The sequence below is a fragment of the Onychostoma macrolepis genome, chromosome 06 (genome assembly GCF_012432095.1).
Source record: "Onychostoma macrolepis isolate SWU-2019 chromosome 06, ASM1243209v1, whole genome shotgun sequence".
Lineage (NCBI taxonomy): Eukaryota > Metazoa > Chordata > Actinopteri > Cypriniformes > Cyprinidae > Onychostoma > Onychostoma macrolepis.
The window spans coordinates 2,146,135-2,160,587 of NC_081160.1; the positions used below are offsets into that span (position 1 = coordinate 2,146,135).

A 14,453-nucleotide genomic window follows, 5' to 3' on the forward strand; every position below is an offset into this window, starting at 1 on the left:
AAGGTCATTAAATTATATGTATAATAAAAGTATTTGGAAATTGTGTTTAAAATAGTTTTTGATGAAGTGCACATTGTATGGAAGCCCATTTCTGCCATGAGATTAAAACAAAGAAATTGTGACTTTTTATCTCACAAGTCTGCCTTTTTTTTTTAAGGATCGCGAGATATAAACTCAGCATTCTGAGAAAAAAGGCAGAATTGTGAGATAAAAAGTTGCAGTTACCCTTTTATTTATTTATTTTTTATCCCGTGGCTGAAACAGGCCAACATTGAAACATTGTCAAGTCAACTACCTAAAATAACAACGTTGTACAACATCCTTCAAGCCAAAAGAGTCTTTCAGAAAAAGACGTCACAAATTAGAATTTATTATTAGAACTTTTTTATTGTAAACAAACCAACCCAAAAAATCTATATACATACATTCTAATTTACAAATGCATATTTCAGCACGTGTTCAGGCGAAGGCCGAGAGGGCCCACTGTTTGACGTCTGTGGGGCATTGCGGGTACCTCTGCAGCGCCTCCATCACCTGACCGTGTTCCAGCATCAGCCGCATCAGCTGATACTCGCGCTGAACTTTACACGCGCCGGAGTCCACCGGACGCACCAGCTCCAGCTGCAGCAGATGCTCAAACGCCTGAAACACACACACACACACACACACACACACACACACACACACAGGTAAGCACCAGAAAAATTTAAACTTAAAAATGTAGATATTGTCAAACTTTCATTTAATCTAGTCAAAGTATCTTAAAAAACATCAAATGAAAGAGAAATGTTTTAAATTTGTGAAAATTTCAACAGCAAAATTACTAAAATTCAAAATATTAATAAATACTATTATAGAATATAAATAATGCTAATAACACTGTTAATTTTATATTTATTGCATTTACTGATAAATACCATAAAAAGATATTCTAAAACTATTCTTTTTTTTTTTTTTCAATTAAATGGATGCCAGATCAGTCTAATTTATTACTCAATTTTTCAGACCAGTTTTGTCAAAACATCAGTTTAACATACAACTGAAAAGATTCCACTCAAAAGAATGATTCATTTACAGATTGAACATCATGAACATGCCATGGGTCGATTCTCACTGAATAACGTTCAGTCTGTTTTATATTCTGTTCCAGACCCATTTAAAGTACATGCATGAAAAAAAGAGCAGCTCAAACTGACCTTCATCACCACGGGCTTCTCAAACTTATGGATGGAGTGAGACTTCCTCTGAATGAACTTCTTAAACTCTGAGAGAGAATTACATTCATTTGAGCTGATGCACACATTTACATTCACATATGTGACCCTGGACCACAAAACCAGTCTTAAGTCGCTGGGGTATATTTGTAGCAATAGCCAAAAATACATTGCATGGGTCAAAATTTTCTTTTATGCCAAAAATCATTAGGATATTAAGTAAAGATCACGTTCCATAAAGATATTTAGTAAATTTCTTACCGTAAATATATCAAAACTTCATTTTTGATAAGTAATATGATTACTAAGGACTTCATTTGGACAACTTTAAAGGCGATTTTCTCAATATTTAGATTTTCAAATAGTTGTATCTCAGCCAAATATTGTCCGATCCTAACAAACCATACATTGATGGAAAGCTTATTTATTCGAATAATTGACACTTAAGACTGGTTTTGTGGTCCAGGGTCATATATTAAAGGCCTCTGAAACACTATTTAAAACATGCAGGTTTTCCATAAGCGCTTAAGGATGTCGTACCATTATGGACCATCTGGAAATTGAAGGGTTCTCCATCATAAGTGTCATTCAGATGCTTCATAGCAATAATCAAACACAGCTCTAGAATAGACAGACCTGAAAAACAAGCAATTCAGGGCATCAGAGATGTGTGTGTGTGTGTGTTACTGCAGATCTTAAAGAGATGTGTAAGAATCATCAAACTGCAGTAAAAATTTGCTTCCAGTTTCTCACCGTGAAGGATGATTGCTTTCGAATCGGCAGAAATCAAGCGACTGGCCTCTAGAAGATCAGCCTCACGCGGAGTCGACTGAGAGACCGACACTCGACTTACAGCCAGAAACTACAACATAGACACACGCTTACACACGAGAACAGACGAACAGTGGTTTGATTACGAGATGAATTGATTTAAATATACCAGCAGTGAATGCAGAGAGCGGAAATCTTTACTGGCGTTAAAGTGTCTCTTCAAAATCTCCTCAACCGACTTATCTTCACATAATTTCTAGAAACACAGAGAACAGTGTAAGAAACAGTGATTGTATGTATGACTTGTTTGTGAACACAGAAAGACACACGTGTGTTGTGTTTGTACCGTGACGCTGTGGTTCCAATCGTTGGAGAATTTGGGATCTGGGAAGTCCTGAGGCAAACGGAGCTGAGCGCGAACCACATCCACATACTGACCGAACGAGAGCGAGCTGAACAGATGAATCTGTCTGTGAGAGAACCGAGACTTCACTCGCTTCTCCAGCAGCTCCAGCACGTCCTGTAACACACGACAATGAACGATCAGAGAAGGATCAGCTGTGGTTTCATATCACCTCAAGTATACATGCTGAGAACTAGAGCCACAACCACCAATGTATTTCAGTGGGTTTTGCATGGAGTTTGATTTTTCAAAATAATTTTAGGTATAATTTTTCATTTATTATTTGTTGGGTAAAATAACTTAAAATTTTAAGCCATTTTTTACTAGTGTTTTTGGTTCAACTTTTTCCTTTTCGCTGTTCCTTACATGGTCAGTATTATATTTTAGGCATTTAAGCCATGCACAATTTTGTTTTTCATTTGCATGTTATATTGTAACCTTTATGAATAATATTTGCATAAAAGCTACAGAATGCATCACTGTTTAAAAGAGAGCACTGGGAAAGAGTTAGAATATTAAATTAAGAATATACAAAAAATGTAAGAAATGATGACAGATTAAATTACAAAAAAAATAAATTAAACATAAAAAAAAAAAATAATAATAAAAAAAAAAAAGAAAGTTGTTTGCAGTCCTGACATGTTTGTGTAGTGTTTTTCTAGCGGACGCACCAGTCTGCAGGTGAGTCCCACCACAGCGACCGGCGCCTGCGCAGACTGAGACACGTCCAGCAGATTATACAGCAACGTCTGGTTCTTATGATGAGCGAACAGATCAAACTCATCCAACACGAACAGCACGGGACGACTGCTGCTCTTATCACCTGACAACACCACAGAGAGACAAACACACCATCAGCTACAAATAAACTGAGCTACTGTAAGCAGAGCGTGATACATTACCATTAATTAGAAAATAAAACTGAAATAAAATTAAATATTAATAATGGATGATGAAAAATTAAATTAAACAAAAATTAGAAATTCTGCATAAAACTTAAATAAAATAAGTTTAAATTGAAGTACAAAAATAACTTAAACCAAAACCTTAATAAAAATAATTTAATATTGAATAGAAATAACTAATAAAAAATACAGCACATAAAACTTACTAAACTGAAAATTTTAAAAACTTCAAATTTCAAAATATAGTATAGTATATAAACGCACACACAATACACAGTATACAAATCATACTGAAATAACACCGACGCAGCCTCACCTTTCTTGAGAGCTTCTAAGAGAAAAGCCAGATTCTCTGCAAAGCTCCCCTAAAACACAAGAAAACCTCTCAGAACAAAACCCTTTAAAACCACAGAAATGATTCCACTAATAACATCAGAAACTCACAAACACTTTGTCTCCTACGACGTTCTCCAGGTGCAGCTGGCGCGTGATTTCTTTCAGAGCGATTTTGTCGTCTGTCTGCAGAAGACCTGTGCTCAGAAAACCATCGCCGTCACTTTAGCAACACTGTGATGCAATACAGCTGCAGCTTCTCATTTCAGCATTTAATAAGGGAACAGCATTAAAATACTGTGCATGAGCTCACCGTTCAGCTCCACCAGAAGAACATTCTTGTGCGCTTCCTTCAGACTCATGAGCTCCCGGAGAACACAACCCAGCAGCTTCACACACAGAGATGCACGAAAACAACCAGTGAGAACAAACAATTATGCAACAGCTTCATAAAAATTAACTTCATCTATTTGGCAAACTGCAAAATTTCTTGCTTCCCCAATTTTTCCTTCAGCCAATTTCTAAACATTTTTAAATGCATTTACCTGAGATGCAACATTAGATGCATAAGATACAGTATGCATAAGATACTGAAGTCAGAAAAACTCAAAGGGAAAACAAGCTAATTGGACATTTAAAAAAAATGGTCTAAAGAAAAAAAAAAAAAAGGTTTTCCCTATGAATTTCCTTACTTTTTTTGTTCCATTACGGACCTTATGATGAGTAAATAATGACAGAATTTTCATTTTATTTTCATCTATTACTCAAAACGAGTGAAAAAGATGAGTCAGTCATCAGTGAGGGAGTAAATCTCTTGATGTTTTGTACCATAGTTTTACCGGATCCTCGTGGACCAACAATAAGGACCGAGTTACTTTCTCCATGAACAGCTGTGCGTCTCAGCAGCTCCAGCAAGTGCCTACACACACACACACACACACACACACACACACACACACACACACACACACACCTGTGTAAGAATCCACACACACTTACAGCAGACAGGAGCAGATAGTGTAAACTGAACGCACTTGTACTGTGAGTCCAGACCCACGGGTCGATCCGGCAGCTTCTGATGACACAGTCTCTCCCGCAGGAGCTTCTGAGCCTGAAACACACAAACACATCAACAACACACACCTGCACAGATCTGTACAGGAGGCACAATCATGAGGAAAGTATGAAATCATAAATCATCCGTCAGACCAGAGAGACGCACTGGGCTTCAGTGAGAGCGGCTGATCTCCGTTTGCTCATCTTCACCTGCACAAACATTAAAACACCTCCATTAATCATCTGCACATGTTTACAAACGTTTGACCCGCAGTGCATTATAAATACATGCAAATACACCAGTAACTGTCAGACAAATACAGCAACCATAATCAAAGATTAATATACATGTACAGACCACATACCTGACAAGTCACTATGCAGGTTTTTCACTAGTTGATTTTAAATAGTAATGCAGTGTGACAAATTAATTGTTAAAATATGTAATGTAATTTCTAAATTAATATGAGCTCAATGAAGCTGCATGCAGAAGGATATTATTACAACTGTCACTGCATATCTCGGGCTGTCTTTTGCACTATTTTTATTGTCATTTTATTGTTTAAATTCATGTTGTGTTTGTCTTTAACTCTGCACACTAGCTCTTTGGAGAAATGTTATTTTGTTCTTCTTTATACAGAAGTAACTTATATATGGATGTAGCGACAGCATTACTTCAATTACAAAAGAATTAAAAACACTATTTTAAACAGTTTAAGATTGAGTTCAGGTTGTCACGCCGCAGAACACTGCAGCGACTCTTTACATACTTAGCAAATAATTGAATTAAGTTAACTTCTAAATTAAACATATACAAACTCACCACCAGTGTAGGTCCTGTGATTTCGCGCCACAAGCCCGCGTATTTCCGGGAAGCAGCATTTCGTATTTCCGGTGTAAAGATGAGCGCCGACAGCAGATGGCGCTCTGCGGCCCACGAAACTGCACAATGCACGTTGATTTTGAGCCTCAGGAAAATATGAAACACGTTAAACCTATTAATAGTACATTATATCGTAATTAGTTTGCATTTAATTAATGAATGCATTAACAATTGGTGCATCTCTTGCTTATAATTAACAGGGCCCGAGCTTGTCTAATCAGTAGCCTAAGTGTGAAAACTTTTTAGGTGCAAACTCCAGCAGTGGAGAATGCCCTGATACTGTTTATGACATAAGTGTTTATGACTTAAATTAAACTCCAACGAAATGCCACTGAATGTCAATGTTTCCTAAAACCCTATCTGCTTTCTGACCCGTGCTAGTTTAGACTCACTGTATAACCTCTAAAATCCTGAAAAAAATAAAATAAAAAAATAGTTTAAAGGTGCCATAGAATGGAAAATTGTTTTTACCTAGGAATACCTGAATAATGAAAGTTCTTCTTCTTTGGTGTTTATTGGCGGTTGGCAACCTAACTTATTGGTGCATTACCGCCACCTACTGGAATGGAGTATTAATGAGAGTTTTGTACTTGAACATGACACACCATGAGCCTCAAACACTATTGTTTCCTCCTCCTTATGTAAATCTCGTGAATAATAAAAATAAATAAAAAAAGACCACTGAAAAACAGAGCATAACACCGACTGTGACGTAAGAGTCGGGGGTCATTCATATGTACGCCCGCAACATTTGCATAAACCCGCCCATGTTCTAGACCCATGCTGTAGAAACAAGCGAGGACAGTGTTGAAAATGGCAGATCACGGATATAAATGTTTTGTTCCAGGCTGTGCAGGAGATGTGAGCACTTTCCATACCCTTCCCACAGAAAAGAACTGTCAGCAGACATGGTTGATGTTTGTCTATAACCAGATACCGCGGCAGTTCAATTCAAAGTTGTTAGTTTGCTCGGCACATTTCACCGCTGACAGTTTCTCGAACCTGGGACAATATCAAGCAGGCTTCGCTCAGCGTCTGATACTGAAGAAGGGGGCAATTCCAACTATACTGCCATTATTACAACAGCTACCGCAAGCAGTAAGCATTTATTTCATCCACTTCTTGACTGTTAAAGCCATTTCTGTTTAAACTTAAATTGAAAGTTTCGTAGTGAGCTAAATCAACAACATTAACGATAGTTTAATATGTCTGTGTTGTCGAGATCGAACTCAAGATGCTACTACAGTAACCTTGCTAACTAGCAAACTCCAAATAACTAGCATAGATAACTAAATAGCCTATTTACACTGAGGTTAATAATAATAACTCCTGCCTGTGTAGTCATATACATCTATAAAATACAACTGTATATACATCTATGTCAATCCCTTTTGTCAGGTAGAATTATAATGTAGCTTATATTTAATCAACAACACATAACTCAGGAGGTAATTAGGTTACTTTGGTTGCTTACAGATAACTCACTCTCTCCTTTTTAGCTAAAGTGACCTTCACCACAAGTTGAAACAATTGTCATTTGACAAGACATGTACTCAATTTATTAAAACATTGTATGTTTGAGAACTGAAGTGTGATTGTTTTGCACGCTTCTGTTTCAGAGTACATCACAGCTGCTGCGTACTAATGATGTAGGATGCCAGACAGATGGTCCTATTGTTTTATCGAAGGCGACACAACTGTCTTTGAAAACAATGAGGTCCCACCTTCGAAGCAAAGGTAATGTTACTTATCTTTAAGTGTGTTTGTACTGCGTTATAAGGATAGATTTATTGCTTACTATTATTAATCGAAAGCTTGTTTAGCAGGTAAGCAATTTGCAGTTCTATTCATAATCATCATCAGGATCCGTCTGCGCCGATGGACAGAGAAGATGGCTTTTGCACAGTTATTGAAATCTTGTTTGGGTTACCTTTATTTCCCTTACTAATTCTATTTTTATTATTTTTTTAACGATTAGGCGTGCAGGTGACAGTATCGTCTCAAAGTGTGGCGGTAGGCACCACGACTTCTGCGATGTCACGGCCCACAATACAGCCATTTACATGGACACCAGTGAAGGATGCAAGGCCAGCCAAAAGAGCCCGTGTTGAATTGGAGGATGTTTCCTCTGCAGTCACTGATCCTGCACGGTCCGTTACAACTGAGACACAATCATCACAGGTTTTGTAAGTACAGTTATATTTCTCTAACAATTCAGAAATGTTTTTACACAAACTTTTGTGTTTTCACTAACAGGCACAATGTCGTTTCTTTGTTTTTTTTTTTCAGTGCCACATCATTGGCATTCCATAAGGATGCAAAGTTCATAGTTTTTGAAAAATGCCTCCTTAGCCTGTTCGAGAGTTGTCCTGTTTGCACCAGGGCTTGTAATGTCCGCCCACGCCGAAGAGGGACCTTCATAGCCGTTGACCAAAGGTGCTCTCGCTGTGGCTTCTTCAGACAGTGGAGGAGTCAGCCTGTCATCGGCAGCACCCCTGTGGGAAACCTTCAGTTGTCTGCTGCCATCTATTTCAGCGGAGCTTCCTTTCTGAAGATGCAAAAGGTATCGAATCCTTTGTACACACCAAATTAGTTAACGCTAGACAGGACAACTAATTTTATTTTATTTTTTATTTTTTCAATTACTTTAAAAGGTGTTCAGGGCAATGTACCTGAAAACACATACATATGATGCTTTTAGAAAGCATGCCAGGACATACATTGAACCTGCTGTCATCCACAAGTGGAATGAGGACCAAAATGTGCACCTGCACTACCTGAGCCAGAACAAGATTGTCATTCTTAGTGGTGACATGCGAGCAGACTCGCCAGGTGCACATTATTATTTTAATTCATCTTACTACTTCATCAACTAGTATGCATTGCACAAGGCTGTGTAAACGGTGTGTCTGTCTTATACATAACTCTGCTGTATTTCATAATGATTAGTAACTTTTTTTGTAATTGCAGGACATTCTGCAAAGTATGGGAGCTACACCATGATGGACTTGCAGACCAACAACATTGTAGACGTACAGCTGGTGCAGCAGGTATTTGAAAATACATGGACTTCAGCAGCAGACTACGGAGAACATATTTTTGTTATGTACAATTATTTAAAAATTGCAAGTACACTACTTATTGATTGTCATGTCGGCAGTTGACACCTTTGTCTGTAGTATCAATTTGTAACAAATCTGTTCATATTTCAGATAGAATATACAGCATACATAACTTTATCACCAAAGAGACTTCTACATTTCGTACACACTTTATAATATATATATAATTCATGGAAATATTACATATGCATTTGATGTTTGTATGTTTGTACACAGAGCAACGAGGCAGGGGGAAGCTACCACATGGAGAAGGAGGGCCTTAGAAGAAGCTTGGATCGCGTGGAGGAAAGCGGTGTAAAGTTGGACTGCATTGTCACTGACCGTCACCCCCAGATACAAAAGCTCCTGAAGGATCGTAAAATCATCCACTATTATGACGTCTGGCACATAGTGAAAGGTAATGCTTGCATCTTGTTTGACAAAATACATTTCAGATATTCATGCTTGGAAGTACCTATCCATACTTCTGAGGAAGCTTACTGCATCAGCCTTTTTCAATGTGTGATATGTTTTGCCTGTAAATATTACTTCATTAGGATTGTCAAAGAAGGTGGAGAAAATCTCCAGAGAGAAGGACTGTAGTTTGGTGAAGAAGTGGCATAAGAGCATCACCAACCACCTGTGCTGGTCTGCCACTAGCTCTGATTCAGGACCAGAGAAGTTAGCCAAATGGACCTCTATCATCAACCACATTCAAGACATTCACACACATTCTGACCCAGCGTACCCTAGATGTCAACATGAGCAAAAGTCGTCTAAGGACCGTAGCAAGTGGTTTCAACCAGGTGTGTAACCTCAATGTGTTATTTGCATAAAACACTCATAAGCATGTGGGGCATGTTACGTAAATCATCCAATATTCATGTGTTGTAACAATAACATTACACTGATTTCGCCCAAGGTTCGAGAGCACTGAACAGGCTACATAAGGTCCTGATAAACAAGAGAGTCCTTTCAGATGTGGAGAAGCTGAGCCCACATTACCAGACATCAACTGTGGAGTCGTTTCACAAAGTCATCTCGCTATTTGCCCCCAAAACTGTCGTCTTCCCCTTCATTGAAATGCTATGCAGGTATGTCTTCTCCCTCACAACTTGAACATAGGTCAGAACACAACACATAAACACGTATCATTTCTGTTTTGGGTTGTGGAGGCGTGAATCATTAACAATGCAATTCAATTTCGGGCTGTTCTAACTAAAAGACCCGAAGTGAAGTGCCTTTCAGTTAGATTTTACAGTTTACCTAATGGTATAGTTTTACTGTATTTAAAAATTTTATTTTGAGTACTAACGTATTTTAAGGGTTAAATAGAAACGTTGACGTACTGAAAATGGCAATATGAAATTGTCAATATTGTCTTGTGCTTTAGGTTGTACCTTGCAGCAATGCACTTCAATGAGAATGCTGTCCGGCCACAAGTGACAACATCTAAAGAGAAACTTGTGTACAAGCTTCTCTTTCCAAAGGACAAAAAGGGAGGACATACTGTCAAACCATTAAAGACAGAGCCAACATTTTGTAAGTTTTTCCAAAAAATAACAATACTTACAAATGTGCAAATAAATAAAAAGAACTTATCGTACTTCACAGGCTATGTCATCAACTTGATGGACAGTGTTTTTGAAGGAGTTGTCCGTGATCCCCTTCCATATCTGGATGCCGTACAGCGGATTCCTGTGCCTCAGTACCTGTCATCTCAGCATGACATACCTTCCATGGAGGAAGCTGTTGCTGAGCATGTGGCGTGTTTCAGTCGAGGGGGGTCTGAATCCGACATACTGCACTGCAGCATCAGGAAACTCCCTCCGTAAGCGCAGCACCACACATGAAGGGATGACGACACGAACACTTCGCACCAGCTGACCTGTAGGCCAAATGTCTGCACTGCCTGCAGGGACAGACGGAGAGGAGAGGAAAGCACATATTGTTTGTTTTAGTATTTTATTTGTTAACAGGTTATTATTGGGTCATGTTTGCATGATGCTGAGGCACAATAAAAGTGTCACATCAATCTGTCATTAGTGCATGTTTCTTCATTTCTAACATAGATCAGACAGTATGGCTGTGCAATGCACTGAACACATAAATACATGTATATAAACATGTAACAAACTGTGTGAGATTGGCCTTACCTTTCCATCCCTCTGAGTCTCAAACGCCTATGGTCCGCTCTGTATACATTCAATGCATTTTGCAAAGAATATATATTTAAGCACACAGGTTCAAGGCCGGGGTGATCTGTCATGCATGATATCTCGTAAGGAACTTGGCTCATTCTTTTTGTGACCTGCAAAAGGGAAAAAAAAATATAATGGCACTGTTATTTACAGTAATCCGTCATACTTTTGAAATAGCAGAAGACACACATATGGGTTGAAAATGTCTATCCAGTGTAGTTGTAAAATAGTTGTGGTATTTCCCTGCAACATATATTTTCTGTTACTATAATTTATTGCACATGGGATTGTATTGCACAAATAGAAATTACACAGAGGGAATAAATGTTACTTTGTATTGTATAGTAAAATCATCAAATCTTTAAACACTGATCCAGGTTTCATTTTTTGGAATGAGACATATTGACTGCACTAATTTAACCCTTGTGCATAATTTTAAAGAAGTTACTCAAGGAACAAAAATGCCTGTGTCAAAAACTCTCATAAACATTTTGAAGCTTTAGAGCACAGACTTTTGTTTGGTCTCATTTCAAAGAAGATCTACTGTACCTATTTAACAAAATATATCTGCAAAAATGTGAATTAGGCTCGTACATAATATGAACTGCACATAGGCCAACTGAGGGTCACAAAAAAAAAGGACTAGCCTGAAAGACTGTACACTGTTGAAGCCTTTGATAGGTTTTTAACACTTTCTTGAACAATCTATGGTGTAACTTGGGTTGAAAATACTGCTTACAAAAAGCTTTGCAGGGCAAACAGTGTGGGATTTTTAAAATATTTATTTTATTTGTCATTTTTAATTGAATATCAAAAATATAAAACAAATCAGTACGTTCTTAACAAATTCAACAAATAATATTTATCCACATAAGGATGCAATAACTACATAAAATAAATGAAAATGAAAGGGCAACACAAACATATTAAATTATTTTTTTTATTATTGCAGAAAAAGAGGAACATACAAATAATAACAATACAAAATATAAACAAATAAGAAAGAAAAAGACATAGCTCACATTCAATTTTAACGAATAGGGATATTACAAAGTAAACATGTCACAGACTTTTTGTTTTTTTAACAGTCTTATTGAAGAAATATAAAAGTCAAAGTCAGAACAAAACAAATTTATCATAGGAGATTAATTAAGACATTTTTGTTTATGTATGTGAATTTTTTTAAAGAGATTAAAAAACGTGCATTATGAGTGGAGCTTGTTTATAAAAACACTGGTTCCAGTGGTTCTTGGCTCCTCTTTTCCTCCATGACACAATAGATCAGGCAAATCCAGGAACGTAACAGACAACAAAATATTGCAATCACCAGTTCATTAGTAAATGTCTTGTATACTAAAAATTATTAAGTATTTAAAAAAGGAAAAAAAAAATGTATTCTGCACTGTTTGCACTTGTACTGTATGTCTGAGCTAGCTTGCGTCTGATCACCTTTGCAGATCCGTATGATTCAGTTGCTTATGATGTACTGTATGAAAATTGCGACTAAAACCCCTACAAAGATGCCAATGACTACTCCAATAAAAGACCCTCTAACTCCATTTTCAGCTCCAGCAACTGATCCAAGAATTGCTCCGAATGCAGTCATCAATATCAGTACAAACTGTTGGAGGTCCATGGAGATTTTTGATACGTCTTCTGAATGTTTGGCAGCCTGTATGGTTTCTTTCTTCTCCACTGAATCTCCTTTGTCTGTTTTCACTGTAAAACAAATGAACACTAATAGATCAGTGTGTAACTGAGATCAGCTGTAGATTTTGTGAAATAATACTCACTGTTTGGAGGAATGTCCGAACTTCCCCGTCTCTGCCTGATCTCAGTCGCACCAGACACTTCTTGTGTCTTCTGCTGAATCAGTTCATAGTAAGCTTGTGGTATGAAGAATTCACCGCGGTTCTTCTTCACCAGGTCGTCTATCTTCTGAAAGAATTCATGGATCTGAGATTCACAAGTGCTCCTCTGAAGAACATGAGATCGTCCTCCACACTTGTGCAGGATTTTGTCTGCGCTGTGAATGTGTTCTCTGATAGTTGATTTCTCCACTCCTTCATCACAAGCAAACAGCACGATGGTGTGTTTCCAGACGCGCTCTGACAGTAACTTCATGTGCATCTCTGCCGCATTAATTTCATCTCTAGAAGGTTCTTCAGAGAGAGTTTTCACTGGTATGACCAGAAGAAGAGCGTGTGGTCCTGGATGACAAAGTGACACGCTTCTGACAACTTCTTCTTTTATTCTGTCTGTTATTGAGGGTCTGTCCCATCCTGGTGCTTCCACAACACTGATCTTCTTTCCTGCTTGTTCACTCTTATATAAAGCACACAGACCATCTTTCTCTGGTGTCAGATTCTCACAGTTTAGGACTGATTTGACCACTTTATACTTGTCCTCGTTTCCTAAGATCACAATTCTGAGCTCTGACTTCACAGAGGAGACTCCTTTAAAGAGCACATCAAAATTAATATTATTGCATGATGCTATTTATTAATCAAAAATATTTAATGGTTGGAAACCACACACAGATAAGCTGACTCACCCTGAGGAGATTCAGTAGCCATGATCACTGATCACATGTGCAGCTGCTTCACAACACGCTCTTCATGGAAACTGATGAAACACTGTTTTTGTTATGCTACACATTTCAACAAATTTATATTGCATTATTAAAACCATTAGGCAATGTCTGATCACAGAATACGTAACACTAATTTTGTAGCACTTATGCATGTTCATTTGTGGTATGATTTCTCAAATGATATGGAAATATATAAAAGGTGAATGTCATAACAACTGCTCAAACAAAATTAACATTGCAAAGTAGTAAAGGTACAGTTTAGCTGTTTTTTTTAAACTCTGAGTTCGTCCAAAATACATTGCCGTTATTACATGTAAATTATGTTAAGGACATTTTTAGAGTCCGGTTTTCTCGTTTAAGCTCCGAGTGAGATGCTGAAAATCAGTGCAACAGCAGAATATACTTACAAAGCTTAAGCCTTTTTACATGTAAGAACAGAAAACATATCAAACATAATGCAAAATTTGATATTGTATCAACCTACCTCGCATTAGGTTGTTTTTATGTTCTGCTACTTCCGGATAGAAGTACACTTTCATTTTGGGTGTTGATGAACTTTGGACAATCGAGGTTAATTAATGTTTAACAGTAGTTGGTCATGAGATGGTGGTGTGATCTTGCAGGAGGTGTGTGCACCGTCTGAAGTGTTTAGCCGTTCTGTCTGCAAAGATTGCTATTAGTAGAACAAAATACCTGACTTTAATTGATTTACCCCAAAATTAATCTCAATCTACAAATACATCCAGACTGTTATTACATAAAGATTTAATACATAAAGATAAGAGTTTCTCTGTCTGTCTGGGTACTTGACATGAAATAGTTAAACATATCCTACACAAAACTATTCACAATGAACTAGTGAAGGCCAAAATGTGATTACAATTTTTGGAAAAGAAACTAAAAAAAGTTACAGGACCAAAATATATACATTGCTTACATGTACATTTGACCATAGACATGTTACGCATCAGCTACACTTGTAACATTATTTTA

The 14,453-nt window shown here is 37.4% G+C and overlaps 3 protein-coding genes across 6 annotated transcripts; 1 reads left to right on the forward strand and 2 right to left on the reverse strand.

The window, feature by feature from the left end:
* Positions 1 to 385: 385 nt before the first annotated feature.
* On the reverse strand, positions 386 to 5,646 carry orc4 (origin recognition complex, subunit 4). Its single transcript, XM_058780321.1, has 14 exons — positions 5,506 to 5,646; positions 4,836 to 4,892; positions 4,661 to 4,737; positions 4,455 to 4,545; positions 3,940 to 4,015; positions 3,738 to 3,823; positions 3,610 to 3,658; positions 3,060 to 3,211; positions 2,332 to 2,505; positions 2,155 to 2,241; positions 1,968 to 2,076; positions 1,755 to 1,850; positions 1,197 to 1,264; positions 386 to 642 (listed from the first exon to the last, which is right to left on the reverse strand). Exons 2-14 carry the CDS (start codon positions 4,884 to 4,886, stop codon positions 460 to 462), a joined length of 1,299 nt encoding a protein of 432 aa, XP_058636304.1. The 5' UTR covers positions 4,887 to 4,892; positions 5,506 to 5,646; the 3' UTR covers positions 386 to 459.
* A 614-nt stretch (positions 5,647 to 6,260) lies between these two features.
* On the forward strand, positions 6,261 to 10,701 carry LOC131543092 (uncharacterized). 2 transcript variants are annotated; one of them, XM_058780318.1, is made up of 11 exons: positions 6,261 to 6,663; positions 7,185 to 7,302; positions 7,544 to 7,751; positions 7,855 to 8,128; positions 8,220 to 8,397; positions 8,536 to 8,615; positions 8,904 to 9,084; positions 9,224 to 9,472; positions 9,589 to 9,760; positions 10,060 to 10,208; positions 10,306 to 10,701. In XM_058780318.1, exons 1-11 carry the CDS (start codon positions 6,379 to 6,381, stop codon positions 10,551 to 10,553), a joined length of 2,142 nt encoding a protein of 713 aa, XP_058636301.1. In that variant the 5' UTR covers positions 6,261 to 6,378; the 3' UTR covers positions 10,554 to 10,701. The 2 variants fall into 2 exon arrangements, with proteins under 2 accessions (XP_058636301.1, XP_058636303.1); XM_058780320.1 differs by having other exon boundaries at positions 6,271 to 6,663; positions 10,281 to 10,701.
* Positions 10,702 to 11,824: 1,123 nt separating this feature from the next.
* On the reverse strand, positions 11,825 to 14,026 carry LOC131542767 (GTPase IMAP family member 6-like). Of its 3 annotated transcripts, none has more exons than XM_058779754.1 (4): positions 13,945 to 14,026; positions 13,422 to 13,492; positions 12,661 to 13,323; positions 11,825 to 12,586 (listed from the first exon to the last, which is right to left on the reverse strand). In XM_058779754.1, the coding sequence occupies exons 2-4, from the start codon at positions 13,441 to 13,443 to the stop codon at positions 12,336 to 12,338; spliced, it is 936 nt and encodes a 311-aa protein (XP_058635737.1). In that variant the 5' UTR covers positions 13,444 to 13,492; positions 13,945 to 14,026; the 3' UTR covers positions 11,825 to 12,335. The 3 variants fall into 3 exon arrangements, with proteins under 3 accessions (XP_058635737.1, XP_058635735.1, XP_058635736.1); XM_058779752.1 differs by having other exon boundaries at positions 11,825 to 12,604; XM_058779753.1 differs by having other exon boundaries at positions 11,825 to 12,604; positions 13,422 to 13,517; positions 13,945 to 13,972.
* Between the last annotated feature and the right edge of the window lie 427 nt (positions 14,027 to 14,453).